Source organism: Lolium rigidum, chromosome 7, assembly GCF_022539505.1.
Source record: "Lolium rigidum isolate FL_2022 chromosome 7, APGP_CSIRO_Lrig_0.1, whole genome shotgun sequence".
Taxonomy (NCBI): Eukaryota; Viridiplantae; Streptophyta; class Magnoliopsida; order Poales; family Poaceae; genus Lolium; species Lolium rigidum.
In genome coordinates, this window is record NC_061514.1 from 234,424,162 (window position 1) to 234,437,156 (window position 12,995).

Consider the following 12,995-nt stretch of genomic DNA (forward strand, 5'->3'; position numbering starts at 1 on the left):
TCCATAAATAGATGCCAAAGATTTGTCTAAATTTGGATGTATCTATACACTGAATTGTGGCTAGATACATTTAAATTTAGACAAACTTTTGGCATCTATTTACATAAATATATCCAAAATGGAACGATTTAAGATCCGATCAAATGCATAAATATGAATCAGTAACTATCCTGACCATAATTTTCTGTCAAACTCAAACCAAACTCGCGCCCAACGATGCGCTCCAGTACTCCACCCGGGAAATTGTCTGACTCTCTCACACCAGCCCGCGGATGACTGCTGAAACAAGACCCGAGTTCCCAATTTTCCCCAAACCCGTCCCGTTTCCTTCCCGCCCAAACCACACTCTCTGTCCCCGCCGGCCGCCGCCGACGCCTCCCTTCCTCATGGACGCCGCCGCCGCGAACCCCGCAAGCTCGTCGCTGGAAGCCGTGGCCACCGCCTTCCGCTCCCGTGTCAACGAGCTCCAGGACCTCGCCCTTGCCCGGAACAGTGAGCTTTCCCCTCAGCCCACTCCCGAAACCCTAGCGTCGTGGGCCCTGACCCTATCATACCCGTACGCAGTGTACCCGGCGACGGCGGTGACCGACCTCGCCGCCGTGGACGCCTCGGTGACGGCCATGGAGGCGCAGGTGCAGGCCATCCGTCGCCGCCTGCAGGAGGAGCTCGACGCCATCCCCAAGGCCAAGGTATCGTTCCGTGCTCGGTGTACCCACAGGTTGCCAGATCTCGTGCCCTACTGGGCTGCGGTCTGTCTCTGGATGCTATTTTCTCTGTTTCTTTGAGAATCCAGAACCGGTGTGGTAATTGGTAAATAGCAAACAGGGAAAGGGGAAACCATTAGAATATCCTGATCTTTCTTTCGGGGAAATGGTGGAACAGTTACGATTACAGTACATGAGTAGGACTCATTAAAAGATTGAACTAATTGTGTACCCGTCTCTTGTTCCTACCCTGACTGTGAGGATCAGGGGTGCAAATTCTCCACTGATGGTGGTGTTTGCTAAACAAAACGGGCTAATCTTGTTCCACTTGCTGCTCTTGTGATGGATGACCGGTTGATTTAAATCATAGGGCATGAAATGGATTTATTTTTTCTTTTGAAAAGGGGATAGGAATTGTGCTACGAGTGTATACTCTGTAGCAATTTTAAATTGGAGTACATATTACCGGGATGTGAGGTCAAAATCCAATCCAAATAACGGTCTAGAGAAGCAGAAATCAGCGAGATAGAAGAGGAGATACAGTATGATGGATGAAAGAAGAAAATGGACAGGAGATTTCATTTCATTTGTTCAATGCCCTTTCCTCAGCTGCTTCTTTAGCTACCAGTAGAGTCATCGGCCTATGTCCACCTGAATTTCGAGCCAGTCCATGCCCACTTAAAAGTCCAGTGCATATGTGGGATTGATGTTAGATTACCTGCCCCCACAAAACATTGGCTTCCCCCACACAATGACTTGTTCCTCTAGCACCACCTTGTAGCTCCAACTCATATGTTGAATATTTCTCAACTCGGAAACTCGGCCACTAGTTTCACGTGTTCCAGCTGTAAGAAGTGTTGTCACTCTTTCAGAAATATTTGACCGCATGCCAGGAGATCATGGTCTGTACTGAAATTTGTTTTCCAAATTTCAGAAATGATCGACCAGATGTCATGCCATCTGGGAGATGGTCTGTACTGAATGTTTTCTAAAATGGATCAATGGACATACATCCTTGCACCTGTCTAAGCGCTTTAGCACCTGAAATACCATCACTCCATAACCTTGTATTATCTGTATAGAAACCTTTGGCTCCCATTTTAAGGTCAGGGCATTCCCATGTGCATGCTGATGTTGTCAAATGAGGTTCACTAGCACCAAACAACTATAAATCTGATATGTACACTGGTTGGTTATCCATTTTGGATTCAGAAGTTACTATGCCCACGTATGCTTCAAAGATTTGCCAAATTTTGCCAAGATGCAACTTCTTGATCATGTCAACAGGGCTCACTGCCAATCTAAATCTCTTGCATATAGCAATATCATTCTCAAAGAAGACAGCTCATATTCCCTAGATAGAGGAAATTTCTTAGCACTATGTGAGACTCAACTATTAGTACGACTGCTTATAATTCCATGTGCACTTCCCAGTTCTTCTGCCAATCCATTTGATATATTTGTGAAACATGTGCAAAGTGCTAACAAAATATATCCATGACTTGGCATAAATTGCTTGCGCGCAAAGTCACGATGATCTCAACATCTCCAAGAGTGAGGGTAAACTGGATGCCGGCTCCAGCTTTGGCCCAACTCACATTGCACCTGTACAAATCCAACAGCCCCACTGAACACGCGTCAAATCTCGTAAGAAGGGTAAGAACCAGGATTTTTTTTTATTTTAAAAAACGAGACCAGAGGGGGTGGGATCCCTCAACATATGTTTATAAAAGAGCGAGAAAAGCACCAGGATTTACATCCACTGTTAATGCCAAAGACAGAGAACTGCCAACAAACATGTGAGGAGTAGGATTGTCGGTCTAACATTCCTGTTTCCGTTATCAACACAAACACATGAACACCAGGACCAGAACTGAAGCTGTCATGCTTCCATGATGGCATTTCCCCATATGTTGCTGCTCACGGTGTCCAGGGCTGAAAGCCTGAAACCACCTAGCCCCATGGCGGTATTTCCGTGAACAACTGCTACATCATGAGTTCATGACATACTCTTGGGATCACAATTCTTGCGGCGGGCCATCATGGTTCCTCGATGAACACGACATGATCAGAATCCAAGAGCAGAGTCAGCTGCTATCACATAGTTCCATAATATCCTTCTCTGGGAGGCTTTCTAGATCAAGCTCTGGAAGAAAGGCAAACCTCCAACATTGGTGACACTGTCAGAGTTTTTGGCGAGTGGCTCCACCTTCGCACCACCCACACCCAACTAACATGGCATGAATTGTTGCTGGTAGGCATCATGTGTCTAACCTTGTGGAGTCTCCTATTATACAGAACTTTCTTTGGAGACACTTCGTTGAACACCTGGTAGTTAGCAACTTCATTGCCTGCTTTGTTGCCTAATACGCCAAGCATCCCATTGAACACTTGGGCACTGGGCAGAGTGGGTGGTTTCAGGCTGGGCATGAAACAGGTGATGGGTCGGATGATGACCCATGACCACTGCCAAGTACATATGCGGGTCGTACAAGGGGATGATATTTTTTTATTTGCCCTTAACCTCTTTGAACCTAATTTTGTTCAGTCTGTTGTTGAAACGTGGCTACTTCTCATTGTGGTTTCTTTAAATCCTGATGCAGAAACTAGTGGAGAAATCCTTGAAGCAACAGCAGAAGTTGCAGCACATGCTTGCAAACATGCCATCTGGGATGCGTGAGGATATCATTGCTACTCCTCTGGAACAGAGCTCGGCAAGGTACTTGGTGCTATTAACTTTATCTGTTATCTCTATCTTCACTTTTTGTGACAAGAATCATGCTGTTTGTGTTCCAGGATGTTGCCTGAGTGCTTTAGTTTCAACACACCTGCAGAATTTCTGGACTCTGATTTTAAGATTAAGGATGAGCCAGTTGCAGCTCCTAAAGTAAAGAATTTTATTTTGTGTAATATTCACTGATCTTAGCTATAATTGTTTTAAAAAGAAGTTCTGTTTGTTGAACTAATGCCTTCTTTTGTTTCTGTGAAGAAGGGGAAAGGGGCAGCACCTCGTTGGTATATATCCACCGGGGAGCTTGACTCATTGTCATCGTAAGTTATCAGTTTTACCTGTAGCTTCATTTCAGTATCATTGCTTCATATAAGAGCAACCATCCACTTTTGATTTTCTAACTCTGGTTGAGCGGCCCTTTATTCTTTTACATCTCTGTGCTAGAGCTTCCGATTTATGTACATGCAAGTGTTTTTTTTCCAGTATTACTCTGCATACGTGATGTGTGTGTTCTCATTCCTTTTCCTTTTCCTTTTTCTACAAATACTCAGAGTTGCTAGCTGACTGTATTGTGATTTACGTAGAGCCTAGACAAATCTGCTCTGCTGAATTTGCTTTGTTTGCAGTGTAATCCTTCTGCTGCCTGTAGAGCGCACTGTTCTGAGGCAGTGATTTGGTTTATTAGTGTCATCCAATCACTCTGGTAGTGGGACATGTGGTCGTGTTTCCTTACATGGTCTTTTCTCTTCATTTTTAACTCATCAATCACTATCTGTTAGTTTTATACCTCTGTATATCACTGGTATTACCTTGTCGAACGAGTTGAGGTATCTGAGTTGAAGAAAATAAATAATGTGATAAACAGCTGTGTGGCTGACATTAAGAAAAGGGTTCCAGGCTAATTTACTAAAATTTAGGAGAACATATGGTCATTTTTTTTGCTTAGTCCAAATGCCACTGGAAACATTAATCATCTTTCCTAATATTTTGTCAGGTGAATATGCAAATTCTATTTTGCTCGTCTCAGATGATAGTGATTAAATCTTATGGCTTTTTTCATAACTAGACACTAAATATGATATCCCATTTTGTTACTACAGGTACATGAGGGGGAGGCTTACACTGGAGAAGGTTAACATTGCAATAAACGAGATGGCAACATATGCAGATGCTAATGCTCATCTTGTTGCATGTCCTAAGAAAAAGGTTTCCCTTTTGCGCTACTTTTCGCTGATAAGCAGTTACTTTTTGAGATGACATTTTCTTTACCACTCTCAACGTTCTTGCAGTTATCTGAAGACACATGGGAAAGGGCTTTGGTAAGTTCTGGACATTGCTGTTAATCTGATTTCATCATGTAGAAAAAATCATATTGTAATTTCTGTCTAGGAACTAAGGGACATAGCTGCCACTGAGGCAGCGAAGGGGAAGCATTTCTTCCTGGAAGCTGATATAAAGGGGCCTGGGCTAAAGCTTGATCACACAGGCAAATCTATCCTTACCGTGAGTATTTGCATCTTTAACCACTTTGGTCGAAACTTTATAGTATATTCCTATTCTTCATGATCACAGATGAACAAATGACAATTTTTTTTTGCTACTGCATCTGTTCTTCTAATATCTTGTTTCCATAGTTTAAAGTAACTGAAAAAATAACTAGCAAGTACATTGACAAATTCGAGTAGTCATTGAACAAGATGAAGAAAAGAAATTTCTACCCCTATCCTGAAGTGATCACCTGTTCAAAGTTATAAACGAATATTCCTGTGCATGTACTTTCCTTCCAGCTTCACAAAAACTACTGCACTTTCCATGAATATGTTACATCAACTGTAGAACAACTTGAAACTATGGAAATATTACATCAACTACAAAAAAAAATCTATTGAAACAAAACCAATTAGTTCCAAATATCAAATATGGACATGATAATCCTGTACTGTTTTCTAGGTCCTTCGTCATCTTGGCCGCATCCATGAGACTCGGATTGGGCATCACCGGGTCTTCATACTAGCGAAACAACGCTGAATGGAAGGGTTGCTAGAAGCATGAACATTTGATGTGGTTATATTGCCGGAGCCACGCATCTGTGCAGCCTGTATGCTACTGCCTAGTTTGGTTTGCAATTATAGTAGTCCATGTAATTTGAGTGCATGATTGTGATTCTGTGGCCGCATGTGTCCGCTCTTCTGTGAGAGTGAGACGCTGTGTTAGTCAGAACTCTCATCCTATATGTATGAATCATTAGTTTGTTACCTTTCTGCTGCAGTTTCATATGTAAGTAGCTTATTAAGAGTTTTTTTTAAGAGTAGCTGAGCAAGAGCTAGACAAAAACAAAGGTGAAACCCTGGTATATTCCTCTGCTTACATCTGCATCCTTTCTGGAGCTGCTTACTCCAGAGTGGGTGATATAGAAAGCAAGCTCACCGTGTTCTTACCAGTCTTGTCGACTTGCAAGCTGCAAGCGAGAAATGGGTCACTTTCCAGGTATCATGTTCGCAGCAGAAACAGTTTGCAAATATGATGACTGGCGAAAGTGAGCGGGACCAACCGCTCTCCTCTAAGGGCATGTGCATTCGTTTAGACGGACTGCCGTCGGTAGCAGCTTCCACGTCCCTTGCAGACAGCCATGAAAACACCCTCTACAATGGTATGTTCTTTTGGCTATCTGTAGCACCCGAAAAATTAGCAAATTATACACTGATCAACTGAAAAGTAAATCTGCGTCTACCTCTGTCTACCACCACCACCGGCTGCGCCTCTCCTCTAAAATTACGAAATTGATCAACTGAATTAGCAAATTATGCTGGGAAGTGGCTGGCTGACGACTGCGCCGCGCGGCTGTTGGTCTAATAAAGATTGTGGCCACTGAAAAAAAATCAATCAGATTGGTCACGCACGAAGCTAGCCAGCTCTAAAGTTCCTGTTTGCTGGTACATCGACTAGGAACTGGTCGGCCTAGAATTGTTGAATTGATCCGCTCTTGCGGATGAACCAGACAAGTTCAGAGCCACGGTGGTGTGGCTGGCTTATGGACATTGGTCCTGGTCGCTCGGCGAGTTGGCGTCCCTCCAAGCAGTGCGGCGGTCGCATCTATGCAGGCGATCGCCGGAATAGGCCGGAACGTCAATATCTGTTCGAGAATGAAGACGAGGTAGCGACTGGGGTCCCGATCCGGCGAGCCGGCACGACGGAAGAAATAAAATATTTCACTGGATTGGGTTCGTGGAGGGGCGGTTCAGCAAATTACCGACACCTGCGCGTACAACGGGATTTGGCTGTCGCTAAGGAGCGATTTTTATGGGCTATCGACCGTCTGCAGAATTACAGACGACATCGTTCTCTCTCCTCGTTTTCTCTCTTCCACCTCACCCAAAGTCTGACGTGGCACCTGTTACAGACAGCTGATTAGACATCATTGTACATGCCCTAATGACCTTAAGTTCTGAACACCCGCTGTGATGATTTGGCCTTGTTTTCTTCCTCATAAATAAGATAGCTTAATCTTTTAGTTCAAAGACAGAGCTCACGAACTATGGTGCTCAAGGCCAAGAGGCCAGAGCGAAGGACACCAATGAACACAAATTGTAACGCTGTCTTCCTTCATAGGGAAAAAAAAACGGAGTACTTCTCAAGTGGATATGGAAAAGAAAAACGACCTTGTGAGCAGATTGTAACGAGAAGGGAACAACAAAGTTCAATGCACACCCGGGTGGAAAAGAGAGAAACAAACAAATCAAGGTCTTTTTTCAAAAGACCCGTGGCTATGAAAATCCCGGCGTGCCTATTACCTCTCCTTTCGTTTAGTTTCTTGTCCCTTCTCCATGTTTCGTTTGTTTCCAACAAGGGCAACGCTGAGCGTCTCCCGGGGGATCAAATCCCCGATCCCCCGGGTCGCCAGCCCTTGGATGCAAGCGACAGCGACCGTCTAATTGGAGTCACCGCTCCGATGTAGAAAAAAAAGAAAAACACATAAAAATAAGAGAGATCCCCTACTCCTAGTCCCGCACGATCCCGCACGATCCTGGCACCACGCGGAGATGTCAAGTCCCTACAGCACCGCCGCCCGCCGGCGGCACCGTCGCCTGGTCCGGCAGCACCGCCACCGCCGTCGGCCTCCTTGCAGCACGCGGCGCCCCTGTTTGTAGCAACCTTACAAGAACCGCCGGCGACGCTTGTAGCGCTAGCCGCCGCCGCCGCCCGGCGTCTATTGTAGCCGACGCCGTCGCTCCGTCGCCTATTGTAGCTAACGCTTCCGCCCTTCGTAGCAGCAGGCCGACACCTATTGTAGCAGCCGCCGTCGCGCCGCCGCCCTTTGTAGCAGTCGCCGCCGCCCTTTGTAGCAGACTCCTCCGCCCTCTGTAGCGGACGCCGACACCTATTGTAGCATATGTGTCGCGCCGCCACCCTTCGTAGCAGCGGCCGTTGCCCTTTGTAGCAGAAGCCAACGCCACAAAGTAGCACGACCACCAACCGCGTGTAGCGACGCCGACGACCACAGTAGCGGCGCCGCCCTCGCCATCCTCGCAAAGACCGGTGCTCCACCACACCATGGCTGCACCGCACCGGCCAAGCTTGGGGGCCGTCGGACGACGAGGAGGTGGGTGCCTTGGGCCCGGCTTGGTGCGCTTGGAGGAGCGGGGCATGCGCCATGGGTGGCGGGCCGAGCGAGCGGGCGCTATCGTGCCCGGCCATCCTTTGTAGCAACGTTGCACAATACCTGCAGAGCCGCCATCTATCGACGGGTTCGCGTAAGCATCGCCATCGCCATGGCCGGAGCGGCAGCAGCGGTGGCCGCAGCGGCGAGCATGGTCGCGACGACCTCGCCGGAGGGGACGAGCTCGTGCAGCCCACCGGATGAAGGCCTCCGCCGCGCCACCCGGGCCTTGTAAGCCGGAGTGGAATCCTCACGCGCACGTGCTGCCCGCGTCGAGTGAAATCCACCTGGTCCCGATGGCGCGTCGGCAGGAGTCGCGCGGCGAGGCCGCCGGCCCCGTACGTATTAGAATAGGAGTAGTAGATTAAAAAAATGTAATGGGTACCTTTTTAATGAAGAAAAATTATTTCTGCCTATGACACGCGGGCCAGGACGGACAAGGGGCGGACGCGAGCGGCCAACCATCGACGTCCGCGGCCATGCAAAATCGTTCCAGATTTGGGCCGGGTCTGGATCGTCCCGAACGCAGCGGCCATCTATTTTAGGGATGGATCCGCGCGCGGAACAGGATTTTTGTTCGACTCGATCCATCGCCGCGTTGATGCCCTAACGAGGGGAATTTCATCTGGAGAGAAGCGACGGAAAACGATAAGCTAATGGTGGACCCCATCCACCGCTCTATCTCTGACGTTGCAACTTGCAAGGGCACGCATGTGCCACGTAGCGGACGATCGCTTGTCACGATCCCCCCGGGGGAACACAAGGCAGTGTGCCAACTGCCAAGCCTCACAAAACTACAGAGCGGGAGAGACAACCACGACACAAGGCCACGATGAGGACGCTGGTTGCCTCCATCTGCCTCCTCCTCCTTCGACCCTTTTCTGCATCATCATCTTCTTCTTCCTCCTCCAACTCCAGATCCATCCCCATCTCAAATTTCAGCTTCCCACAGCAGCAGCAGCAGAGCAATATCATCACGCATCTCCCTGGCTTCGAGGGACCCCTCCCCTTCCAACTCCAAACAGGGTGAGTACATACATCTAGCTCTGTTAATCAGCAAGCTTTCTCCACTCAGTAAATAATTTGATCGGCTTATTTCTCGTGTGATGTGAACTACACATGCACCGCATCCCCATCATAGCTAGGTATGTGGAGGTTGACGAGAGCAATGGCGTCCGCCTCTTCTACTACTTCATCCGGTCGGAGAGGAACCCGGCAGAGGACCCCGTCATGCTCTGGCTCACTGATGGCCCTGGATGCTCCGCCTTTTCTGGCCTCGTCTACGAGATCGGTACGTAACTCCCAAATCGATTGCACCTTTCGTTCCTTCCTTGATCAAACGGTACTATTCATATGTCTGCTTGGAAACAATCGGCAACTATTGTACTAGTATGTTTGGCTTCAAAGCCAACTGTCCATATGCTTCCAAGCGATCTGAATTTACCTGTATAATACAGAAAACATTTTTACTATATATGATGATCTAAATAATCAAGTATGTGCAGGCCCTCTGAGTTTTGACCGTCGCACCTACGTCGATGGCTTGCCCAAGCTGCTTTATAAACCAGACGCATGGACAAAGGCAGGTTTTCCGATCTCTAATCCTTCTTCTTCATCATCTTCTCCTTATAATTTAATTATGACTATATATGAATCTGAACTGCACATCTTGATCCCACCTAGGTTAGCAATGTCATCTTCCTGGATTCCCCTGTAGGAACTGGCTTCTCATACTCCGTAACACCACAAGGATACGAATCAAGTGACACCAAAGCTGTCACGCAAATTGTCGTCTTCCTCACAAAGGTCACGTATATATAATACACTTGTTGGATCGCCCAACCATTACTAGTATATACGAACCGCAGATGCTAACGTTTCTTACTTTTGCAGTGGTTTGATGAGCACCCAGAGTTCTTGTCAAACCCTTTCTACGTTGCCGGTGACTCCTACAGTGGTATGATTGTGCCAGCGATCACCCTTGAAATTGCTAAAGGGAAGGAAGATGGCAATGGGCCAGCTCTTAATCTAAAGGTTGAGAATTCTACAGTACGCTAATAGAGCGCAACTACCATGTTTGATCCCGTCCCTGTTGTAAATGACCTCCGAAAGTTAGTTTAGCTTCAACTTACTTCCATGCTAATGTGACATGTCATGATCAGGGTTATCTTGTGGGTAATCCAGTCACGGATGGGAATTTTGATAATCCAGCCAGAGTACCGTTTGCTCATGGAATGGGTCTCATATCTGATGAAATGTACCAGGTATTATTTCTTCTTTGTGAAAGCGATCTTCCTACTTGGATACATGCATGACCTCATATATTAAGTTGGTACTTCGATAAAAAAAATACTCAAATATATACGACTAGTTGCAAGCTGTAGCATATTGTTATTCCGGGAATGTTGTAATAGTTTCAGTAGGTAATAAAAATGTGTGAACAGGTTACTAAATTTTAGAACAGGGGTGAACAATTTCATGCAAGTCCTTTTGCTTCGGTAACTCTGCATGACTGGGAGTAAAGAAACTTGATGAATATTCTTGTATTTGTTTCAGCAATAAGAAATCAAGTCTGCATACTAGTATTATGCTTGCCTTTGCAGTTCAGTTTATCGTTATTTTGCGTTTTGGTATTTTCAGGCATACAAGGATAGCTGCGGTGCAGACCAAAGCAGACAGCAAAGCCGTCAGTGCACAAGTAGTCATGATGTCATTGATGAGGTATCCAATTCTTTTTTTTTCCATTTCTGTATGAGTAGCCATTGAAATGGTTTGTTCACAAAGTGTGTCAAGGACATATGGCCAAACCATATTCTGGAGCCAATGTGCACTTTTGCAAGCCCACATCGATACAATCTGAAGCTGAGTTCAGGTGCACGGGAGATGCTCCGGCTGCAAGACTACACTGCCAGGACCGGGCTTCAACTGTCTAAGATTTCTACAGAGTGTAGAGTTAGTGACCAAGCGCAACTTAATTTGCTCTTCTTCCTTACTAGAACATAAACGGATTCTCTCTAACCATTCGGATTTCATCACAGCCGGCAGAATATCTTATGTCCAGAACATGGGCAAACAATGAAATAGTCAGAGAGGCTCTTGGTATCCACATGGTAATTCACACCAAGTGTCGTGAATAATCAGTTGCTGCTTCCTGATTGGTAATGTTTATCAATTACATTCTATGTTGCAGGGAACAGTTCCTTTATGGATAAGATGCAATGACGACATACTGTACGCTAACGATATTCACAGTTCAGTGAAACATCATCTCGAGGTCACCACAAGAGGCTACAAATGTCTAGTTTACAGTGGTGATCACGACATGATCATACCTTTCATCGGCACGCAAGCCTGGATCAGGTCTCTGAATTTCTCTGTTGTGAATGAGTGGAGACCATGGTATGTCGATGCACAAGTTGCAGGGTGAGTCGCACTACACCAGCTAGTTGAGAGCACATTGTGAAACAAAACAAATTCTAGCTTGTCCCCGCATGCCAGTGTGCTTTCAGGACTGATTTGTCAGTCGTGGGTTGCAACTTTCAATTGGATGGGTTGACACATGTCCTGATGCTCATGAGGATCTTCTCTTATATGCAGATATACAAGGTCATATTCAAATAACCTCACATTCGCAACCGTGAAGGTACGAGACCTGGATGTCATTCTTTCCCATTTTTCCATTTCTGTGCACAGACCTTATCTGTACGCCAATGGCAGGGGTTGTAGCATGGTTTGCTAACATATAAGAATGATATACTACACAGAATAAATATATAATGTTCTTCAAAAAAGAATAAATATATATTAATTTGTCGTTTGTTAATTAGGGCGGCGGACATACTGCTCCAGAGTACATGCCAAAGCAATGCCTTGCTATGTTTGCAAGGTGGGTTTCTTGTGAAACTCTTTGATGGTCAATTTCAGCCTCAGATGGTTTTTACTCGGTGCATCACACTGCAAAATCCAGAGTGATAATTGGTCAAAATGTACAAGGATGGTGTACCAAGGTAGACGAAACACTTGAGAACTCATAATGCAAAATATTATTCTCGGTGCAGACCGTTATCTAAATATCGACCTGCATGGTCTAGAAGAAAAAGAACGTATCATGCTGCACCGGCAGCTTACGCTCTTTGGATGAGAAAGAGTGGAATACCTGGAACATTTGGAACGCACTACAACAGAATTAACCTGCGACCCATTTTCCTCTTTTTTTCTTCTTTTGAACGGGAATAGGGTCCGAAGACCCTAGAAGCTGCATATATTGACCAAGTGATGGTTACATTTTACATCAAATCCCCTATAGATTAGGGGATTTTGGGATAAGGACTGAACTTTTACAGAAGAAGCCCTAGAAAAATTTGGTAAAAAGCCATCATGTCTTCCAAGTTTTGCACCGCTTCTGACGGATCTCGCCGTCGACTTGCTCCACCACATAGAGGACGCCGGCACCGGGGAAGAACCACTTGGTTCAGCGTCGTGGAAGGAGTGCAAGATCTTCCCCTTCGACCTCTTCTTGGCCTCTGGGAAGAAGAGGCTCGGACTCTGACGAGCACAAAGCAGCTCTCTCAGCCGCGGATAGCTTCGTCGGGCGCGAAGCTTGGATTCACCAGGATCTACAGCTTGAGAAGGCCGAGGACAAGCCCGCTCTTCGTCGATCCCCGGAGCAGGAGGAAGAGATGCGGGCCATGGATGACCTACCACCACCACGCCGTCACCTCGACAGCTTGGAAGAGGAAGAGAGGCCAAGCCATGTCGCCTCTACTGCTCCGCACGAACCACCCCTGCCACCGGAGGGCAAAAGCCACTTCTAGATGCAAAGGCCACCAAGGAGCACCTTCGCCTCTCCTCACCACCACGGCCGGCCGGAGGCTTCGCTGTCACAGGGTGGGTGGCGTCGCAC

At 46.5% G+C, this 12,995-nt stretch overlaps 2 protein-coding genes across 5 annotated transcripts; both read left to right on the forward strand.

Moving 5' to 3' along the window:
- The first annotated feature begins 382 nt into the window (after nucleotides 1-382).
- On the forward strand, nucleotides 383-5,743 carry LOC124678976 (spindle and kinetochore-associated protein 1 homolog). The gene is made up of 9 exons (XM_047214815.1): nucleotides 383-492; nucleotides 565-689; nucleotides 3,308-3,423; nucleotides 3,501-3,591; nucleotides 3,694-3,755; nucleotides 4,536-4,641; nucleotides 4,725-4,754; nucleotides 4,825-4,938; nucleotides 5,386-5,743. The coding sequence occupies exons 1-9, from the start codon at nucleotides 387-389 to the stop codon at nucleotides 5,461-5,463; spliced, it is 828 nt and encodes a 275-aa protein (XP_047070771.1). The 5' UTR covers nucleotides 383-386; the 3' UTR covers nucleotides 5,464-5,743.
- A 3,144-nt stretch (nucleotides 5,744-8,887) lies between these two features.
- Nucleotides 8,888-12,133, forward strand: LOC124670035 (serine carboxypeptidase-like 2). 4 transcript variants are annotated; one of them, XM_047206551.1, is made up of 12 exons: nucleotides 8,888-9,118; nucleotides 9,238-9,383; nucleotides 9,598-9,674; nucleotides 9,776-9,898; nucleotides 9,986-10,126; nucleotides 10,255-10,356; nucleotides 10,733-10,813; nucleotides 10,877-11,044; nucleotides 11,131-11,202; nucleotides 11,283-11,515; nucleotides 11,690-11,735; nucleotides 11,920-12,133. In XM_047206551.1, exons 1-12 carry the CDS (start codon nucleotides 8,925-8,927, stop codon nucleotides 12,001-12,003), a joined length of 1,467 nt encoding a protein of 488 aa, XP_047062507.1. In that variant the 5' UTR covers nucleotides 8,888-8,924; the 3' UTR covers nucleotides 12,004-12,133. The 4 variants fall into 4 exon arrangements, with proteins under 4 accessions (XP_047062507.1, XP_047062506.1, XP_047062504.1 ...); XM_047206550.1 differs by lacking the exon at nucleotides 11,920-12,133 and having other exon boundaries at nucleotides 10,886-11,044; nucleotides 11,690-11,872; XM_047206548.1 differs by lacking the exon at nucleotides 11,920-12,133 and having other exon boundaries at nucleotides 11,690-11,871.
- The last annotated feature ends 862 nt before the right edge of the window (nucleotides 12,134-12,995 follow it).

Excerpts from the sequence above, each read along its gene's own strand:
- LOC124678976 (XM_047214815.1), top strand. The coding sequence starts at position 387 with ATGGACGCCGCCGCCGCGAACCCCGCAAGCTCGTCGCTGGAAGCCGTG. Across the intron at positions 3,424-3,500 it reads CTGGAACAGAGCTCGGCAAG|GATGTTGCCTGAGTGCTTTA; the intron begins GTACTTGGTGCT and ends TTTGTGTTCCAG. Across the intron at positions 4,642-4,724 it reads TTGCATGTCCTAAGAAAAAG|TTATCTGAAGACACATGGGA; the intron begins GTTTCCCTTTTG and ends ACGTTCTTGCAG.
- LOC124670035 (XM_047206548.1), top strand. The coding sequence starts at position 8,925 with ATGAGGACGCTGGTTGCCTCCATCTGCCTCCTCCTCCTTCGACCCTTT. Across the intron at positions 9,899-9,985 it reads TTGTCGTCTTCCTCACAAAG|TGGTTTGATGAGCACCCAGA; the intron begins GTCACGTATATA and ends TTACTTTTGCAG. Across the intron at positions 11,045-11,130 it reads AGATTTCTACAGAGTGTAGA|CCGGCAGAATATCTTATGTC; the intron begins GTTAGTGACCAA and ends ATTTCATCACAG.